This window comes from Centruroides sculpturatus, unplaced genomic scaffold (assembly GCF_000671375.1).
Source record: "Centruroides sculpturatus isolate CEXI.00-Female unplaced genomic scaffold, Cexi_2.0 scaffold123, whole genome shotgun sequence".
Taxonomy (NCBI): Eukaryota; Metazoa; Arthropoda; class Arachnida; order Scorpiones; family Buthidae; genus Centruroides; species Centruroides sculpturatus.
The window spans coordinates 313367-321477 of record NW_019384538.1 but is presented as its reverse complement, the minus strand read 5'-3'; the positions used below and the strand labels follow the sequence as shown (position 1 = coordinate 321477).

The following is an 8111-nucleotide window of genomic DNA, read 5'->3' as shown; positions in this document are numbered from 1 at the left end:
GTTTTCTTCCAACAGACTGTTTGGCAGAAAAAGTCATCTGTCACTTTAATTATTCTATATTTACTAGATCCGAAAGTTACAGAATTGTTATTTCATCCAAGCAGGTTAGTATTGGTAATAATTTTTTATGACTATTGAGCAGAAATTAATTTAATATCCTGGTTTGAAGAAACTTTTACATAATTTTACACAAGTCTTCTAACATAATAGATATTACAATTTCAAATTAAGGCCGACAGACACTGGCAAATTCGTCTGCATTGATCACAAATATATAATTTTGTTTCTAACAAAAAATGACTTCTAATCTTAATACTGCGTTGAGTAATAACAATCCACAAAACCTTTTTATAACAGTGTTGTGTTCGTAACAATTTTCACTAATGTTTTCGACCTCCACCGAGGTCTTCTTCAGGTGGTGACTAAACAGTGTCTCCTCTTGACCGTTGGAACGATGACGCCCGAGATGTAAATAATGCACGTATCATGTTTCACCTCTCCACTTGTCCCAGTTCGAATTCTTCGAATAAGTATCTCCACACCTGCGCAATCGTCTCTCCATCTTTAAATCGCATCTGTCACCTGGAGGCCTGGGAAATTTATAAAGCCAACATTGAGGGCACCTCCTGCATCAACTTTAAAGATGGAGAGACGATTGCACAGGTGGAGATACTTATTCAAAGAATTCGAACTGGGACAAGTGGAGAGGTGAAACGTGATACGTGCATTATTTACATCTCGGGCGTCATCGTTCCAACGGTCAAGAGGAGACACTGTTTAGTCACCACCTGAAGAAGACCTCGGTGGAGGTCGAAAACATTAGTGAAAATTGTTACGGACACAACACTGTTATAAAAAGGTTTTGTGGATTGTTATATAATTTTGTCTGTCTCTTTGGGAAAATTCTTCTGCATTCTCTGTTGAATTCTAATAGAAAATCATTCATATGAATATTATTGACATTAAAAGAAAAAAAAAACAAACAATTAAATTATTGTGTTATTATGAAAAGCCATATTCAACTTTTAATAATGTTATTAATCTTTAAATATTTTCCATTGAATAAATAAAGTATATTTACACGTTACTGATTTTGGTTCTGATAAAAAAATAAATTTCAAAATAACAGAAATACAATTTTATATACTTTAAACAAAAAACATACAACAGTAATAATCCTATATATCTAAACTAGCTGCAAGGACCCGCTTTGCTGGGTTTTTATTTTTATGTAATATAGTTTTTTTTATATATATATAAAAGACTGTTTTTCTAAGTAATCTAGAATCTAGCTGCAAGGACCCGCTTCGCTGGGCAAAAAGTAACGATAGTGAAGATTAAGATAATTACATTATAGCTAATCTTACCTGTTTTCACAAAATGCAAGAATTAGGTCCCCCGTTTCCAGACTAATTAGAGAATTTTTACGTTTAGTCAAACGAACAAATTTCAACGTTTCTGGAGCGTTTACAATCGTTCTATAATCGAACCAATTCGAATTTTATGTTTGAATTTAATTCGAACAAATTCGAAAAAATCGAACAAAACATTCGAAATAGAAAGCCACTTTCAACCACTTTCAGCCTCATATCTCCCACATCCTTACAGCTATCGAGACGCAACCACCCCTATGCACGAATGGAGACTTGGGGCTACCACCACATACAAACACCATTCACGTGCGATGTGTAGTTTTGGCGAAAAAGTGAAATATAGGGACATACATGTCCATTTTTTTATATATATATAGATATATAAAATTACTTGTCCTGACTGATTGATTCATCATCACCCAGGGCAAACCTCTGAACCTAGAGGTGAAATTTGGCACACAGTTAGGGTACATCATGGAAACGCACACTAAGAAGGGATTTTTCAAAATTCCCACGCAGGGAGAGAGGGAGAGCATTAAGGCTTAACCAGAAAAACTACTACTACTGTACTATTTTAGATGAGATTTTTTGTTTTCAACGTTTAGTCTTCATTGAGTATTAGGTGTATTAAATTGATAAACATTTCAGACATTGTTATATTTTCATATATTTTGATTTTTTAACCAAATGTTCGAACCGTTTTAAATTAAAATGCGTTATTGCATATTGGTTCGATTATAGAATGACTGTAAACGTTCCAGAAAATTGAACAAATTGAAAACAGTTTATTTGATTCTCATCATTCTCAGCGATAGGTGTTATATAACAATTACTATGGTTGTTGAAATACTAAATATAAATGGTGCTTGCTTGCAAAATCTGTGCGTGCAAAGTCGCAGGTAACAGCTAGTTTATGTATATAGGGTGTGCTATAAGTCAAGATCTAAGAGATGTATGTTTATCATTGTTTATTCTTTTACAGATGAAGCTCAGTGCGAAGAAAAAAGAATTGATTCAAGTTCTGTTTATGATGGAAACTCACAGTAAGTGTGATGTTGCAGGTGAGTTTAAGAGGCTGCATCAAGCCATCTCACTAATCATACAAAGCGGTCCAGATGTAGCCCGTTAAAAATTTAACGATTTCTCACATACTGGTGGTCTCCACCATTGAAATAATTTAAATTAATTCTTCCTGGCTCCTCACCATGTTTTATTTTTAAAAATATCAAAGGTTAACATAACTCTTATAATTCTTGAGTTATGAAACACTCTGTTAAAATTTTTCTACACAAGGAAGAATTATACATAAAGAACAGTGAAAACCATACCTGAGCAATTTCTAATGTACCTTTGGCATGCTAAGGTTAGAAAAACAGTTATAATCAACATATTCAACACTTAAAGAAATATGCTTTCCGAAAAAGTATTGATAGGCATATAAAATACAGTGGGTGATCGGTTAACGAACAAATCGGATAACGAACACTTTCGCGAAAGATTTTTATGATCGGACAACGAACACTTCACTGAACAGACATAAAAAGAAGCGACGAAAATAGCAAATACCGACTGGTTTTCCTTTGTTTTCAGGTAACTTTTTGGAGCGCGGGAGACCTCAACGTCGATGCTCAACCTGATAATATACTGATTAGATAGTATCCCTCGAACTTTGAAATACTCCCTTGTAATTCCAACCTTTTATTTTTCTGACAAACAATTCTTTTATAGTATTCGCGAGACTGTCGGGCGGGCACTCATTAAGTTTTGTGTCGGTTTTTATTTTCGAAAGGTGAGAGTATAATAGCAAAGGTAGAGAGTGCGCAAAAGATGTCTGATGTTGCTGGACAGTATGGCTTGAACAGGTCTACAGTAGGCCGCAGTTCAATCTTATCTAAGAAAGATACTGTATTATCAAGAAGACTCAAGCAGCTAAAGGAATAACAAAAATCACATCTGAGAAATAAAGAACAATGAAGAGCTCATAATGGAACCTGAAACGGATCTGACGACAGAAGAACGTCAAGAACTCTTGAATAGAGAACACCAAGAAACTCGGCAAGATATGTTTTATTCTGAAAAAGAGGATTAATGCCGATATCTGCTATTAATTAAAGATCTTTTGAAGAAATGGGGGATGTCAGATCAACGGTCTTAGAATGGCATACAAACCAGGTTGAGGTTAATAGGCTTGGGGATCTCCACAATTACAATGCTATTAATTGCTTCTGAAAAATCCTGAAGAAGAGAGAAAAGCAATCGACATTAGACAGATTATTTAACCCCAACGAACAAAAACCATAACTAATAAAAATGCACGTCTGTGTATATATGTATTTTTATTATTACATATAAATAAACGTAGTAAGAAAGTATATATTTTTTATTTTGGGGTGTCTCCAGAACAAATTAATCAAATTCCCATACAAACCTATGGTAAATTCATAATCGGTTAACGAACAATTCGGATAGCGAACAAAGTCTTGGAACGGATTATGTTCGTTAACCGATCACCCACTGTATACGAATATCGTATAATGAGAGTTCTCATCAGGTCTCTAAGTAAAGAGAGACTACTTTCCCTATATTCCAATTTCCTTACTTCTGAAGAGGAAATAGTTTCTAGGTAGGCATCTATATTTTAACAGATCACTCTAATATCGCAAAGTTTTTTCTGGTTTCCAAGATTTAAAATTTTGTTGTTATAGGGAAATTTTACAATGTACTTTTCCGTTCGGCAAATTTTAACCATTTTTAATTAAAGAAGGACACTGAAATAATATTCTCTCACTTTTTCTCTAAATAAGCCTTTTTCCATAGTAATTAAATTAGTATAATCTGTAGTTAATTAATACAAATTTCTTCTAATGCTCTTTTACTTTTTTTACGTAAATTTTCTTTCAGTTTTTTTGCAATACATTACTTAAATGTTTTATATAAGAACTAGCAGATAGGCTCGGCGTTGCTCGGGCAAAAGTAACGATAACAAAGATTAAGTTATAGTCAACCTTAGCCATTTTCACAGAATGCAAGAATTGGGTCCCCCTGTTTCCAGACTAATTAGAGAATTTTTAGATGGGTCTAAAAATATGTTCAATTTCCTGCAAAAAACTGCATCTGCGTCTTGCATGTCGCTTTCTCTTAACACTTCCATTGTTAATGGAAGTGTTAAGCCTTAATCCTGTCCCTCTCTCCCGTGGAAAGGAATTTTGAAAAATCCCTTCATAGTGTGCATACAAAGCGGTCCAGATGTAGCCCGTTAAAAATTTAACGATTTCTCACATACTGGTGGTCTCCACCATTGAAATAATTTAAATTAATTCTTCCTGGCTCCTCACCATGTTTTATTTTTAAAAATATCAAAGGTTAACATAACTCTTATAATTCTTGAGTTATGAAACACTCTGTTAAAATTTTTCTACCCAAGGAAGAATTATACATAAAGTATAATTCTTCCTTGTGTTAGTGCACAAGGAACAGAATTAGTAATTGGTGCACAGTTAGCGTATGTCACCAGAATTATACATAAAGTATAATTCTGGTTACATACACTAACTGTGCACCAAATTTCAACTTTCAACTCCTAACCATTTCGGCTCTGCGCTGATTATCATCATCAACTCATCTCGATAATGTATATAGATTAATATATAGTATTATTAGGCTACATTATATTTTTTAATAATATTAATTCTAATTAATTAATTCAAATAATATTATGAATTAGTAATTCTAATTCAGAATATTATCACATTTTATTTTTTCATAATACAGTAGTCTAGAAAATTCAGCACTCGATAACCCAGAAGTCCGGATAACTCGGCCACATCCTGGCAGGGCGAAAAAACCCTTAGTTAATTCATTTTCATTATAGACAGCTTTACGCCTCAAAGTATTTTTCTGAGTCTGTCTTATCAGGTAAATTACTGTACCCAGTATATTCATTAATTTTCATTTTCATGTAGTAAAGGCTCTATGCCTTCATAAAGTACATGCTTTTCCTTTGTTTAAGGGTATTTGGGCAGTTTGTTCTCTGTTGTATTCTCAAGCAAACAATACATACAAGTACAGTACAGTACAGTATTTTCTGAGGAAACACGCATACTTATCCTTTTTTAACCCCATTCCCGATAACCGGCATTTTCACAAACTCAGCCATCCTCCGGTCCACATTAGGCCGAGTTTTCGGGACTCTACTGTATTAATTCCTAATATTTTAATTCTAATTTTAACTCAAAATTAATTTCAAAGCAAAAATATTTAAGATATTTACTTCGGAAGAGTTGGGTCTCAGATGTTCGTCAAAACTATGCTGAATTAAAATTCCTTGTATTTCTGAATTAAAGTCACAGCCTTGAAATTTGCACAAGTACTTTCTTGAATGTATCTTTTTATGACGTTTCAAATTTCCATGATTTTGAAATTTCTTATGACATTCCTCACATTCATGCGCTTTATCCTTTCAAATAAAATATAAGTTTAATATGAAAATAAATTTTTCTTCTTAAATAATTACCAAATATATTTTTTTACGATAATAGAAAAATGTATTTGCGATATGGCATTACTTTCTGAATGTTTGTTATCAATTTCCAATAAAGGAGTTCAAACATTATTTTTTACAATCGAAAACAGTTTGTACTTACCACTACTGGTTTAATGTTTAATTCTTATAGGCTAATGATAAAAAAATTTTTTGGTATTATTAATATAAAACAATGCATTGCAACAATATTGTAATTTCTATTCTTCTTTGTGAATTTAGTTAATAGAGCATTTCAACACAGGTGGAAGACAAAAAAAAATAGTGTCAAATATTCTGAGAACAGAAATATCTTAGAAGCTTTTTTTTGCTACTATATTTAAATATTTCTTACAATTTAGTACATTAACAATGTTAATGACGTTTTACGTAATTTCTTTGTGTTTTATTTCTGTTCGAACTGAGTTGTTTGCTTCGACGTCACTTAATTCCATGTCATCGTGATTTTCTACGTAACAGTTTTATTTCGATAGAATCATAAATATTATCTGAAATTATTAAGATGGTAGTCAAACCTGCATCACACTTCAAAAGTAGCCACAACACACCAAACGCTCATGATCTTGTCTGCAAAGTGTTTGTTAAAGTACCTATGGATGAACAAAGTTCAACCAGCTGTTGCAAATGTCAAAGGACCAATAGTGCAGAAGAAGACAACGATCTGCGTTTGTTTGGTGTCATCATGATAGAAATGTGGAGGTATCATGTAACAGCTAACAGATGTGTGTCACGTCGGCTCTTGTGTTAGTTCTTGCAATGAAAGGTTTTACTTTAAAGTACATAAACTTACTGTTTTTTATTCTGTTGCTGATGGGATCCGGTTTCCTTTAACGTAGCTTTCGTTAAGATCAGCCCATTCTTTTTGGCAGTTATGGCTGTTAGTATCGTTAAGTTCAAACTTATTTTTAGTTTTCTGTTTAGTTTAGCAATTCAGCGCTTTGTCTGCTGGTTTTTGGTCGGGAAGCTTGGTTCGATTTCGTTGAAATTATTTTCCTAGCCCCTTTTTCGGCAACTTATTAGAAAAAATGGCAAACTTGGCAACCCACAAAGTACAGCAAAGTCTGCAGTCAGCATTTTGTAGGTGGACAGAAAATTGATCACCCTGACAAACAAACGATCTGCGTTTGTTTGGTGTCACCATTTTTTCCAACATGCTACAAGAAATGGGGTTGTGGAAATGTTGATAGGTTTACAAGGCAGGCAAGAAGAAAAGGAGAAAAGGTAGAGAGTGTGGGTAACAGCACCGAAACCATCTGTGATCACCAAACATGCCACTGGAACACAAACTGATATAGAGAAACCACTTTATAGTACAGATAATATTGCAGTCTTATTTTGTGAAAAGTGTAATGATATGGATACCCAAACTAACATTTATTGTAAAAAGCTGTTACCTAAACCTATTAACCAAATAGTATATAACCAACAACTTCAGTTATGTCAGTTGAACCTCGATTCACATTTGGATCTGTGTTCTTGTCCATGGAAATCTCTATTAGTTTGGAAATGTGTCCACATTTGAACAGTTTCTCTCATTTCTTTAAGTTACTTTTCCTCAGAGTTTTGGTAGATATTGCATCAAAACCACACTGCCTTCTAAGAAACATTATTCGTTCACTCTGAAAAGGAGAAGCATATGCCATCTTTGTAGCCCCGATTCTGTTACCCAGTGTCGCCGCTAGAGGCGCCTTGATCTAGTTTCACCATTCCTTCCACTAGCTCTATATGATAAAATTTACTTTTTACTTATAAATTAATAATTTTTGCATTTTGTAAAAATTATTAATTTAAGCAATTTTTGGATAGAATTGATTAATTGGATTCTAGGCAAAAAATGCCTTTAGACTATTATTCCACAGAAAGATTCGAAAAATTCTATCCATAGAAATAAAAAAACTATCATCAATAAACAATTTAAATAAGTTATATTATTATAGTTAAAAACTATAGACCAATTTTTATAAAAATCTGATTTTTTAATTCTTAAATGAAAGATTATTATATTTATGACCTAACTAGCTTACCCGTCGCACATTGCTGCGATTTCAGAAGAAAGGAAATTCAAGCAAACTCGTTATGATAAAATTCAATTTACATTTTATCATTTTTATTGAAACTTATTATTATATTATTATTATTCATTTTCATTGGGAAAACATTTCAAAGTGTCGTTTCAATTCTATTTATTTATTGGAGTG

The 8111-nt window shown here is 32.9% G+C and overlaps 1 protein-coding gene across 1 annotated transcript in view; it reads right to left on the bottom strand.

Moving 5' to 3' along the window:
- Positions 1-484: 484 nt before the first annotated feature.
- Positions 485-8111, bottom strand: part of LOC111623323 (zinc finger X-chromosomal protein-like) — an 8737-nt gene continuing 1110 nt past the window's right edge. The window contains exons 2-3 of the mRNA XM_023365858.1: positions 5644-5829; positions 485-927 (exon numbers count right to left, since the gene is read on the bottom strand). Coding sequence (XP_023221626.1) covers positions 850-927; positions 5644-5829 — 264 coding nt within the window. The 3' untranslated portion in view covers positions 485-849. The remainder of the gene's footprint in view (positions 928-5643; positions 5830-8111) is intronic.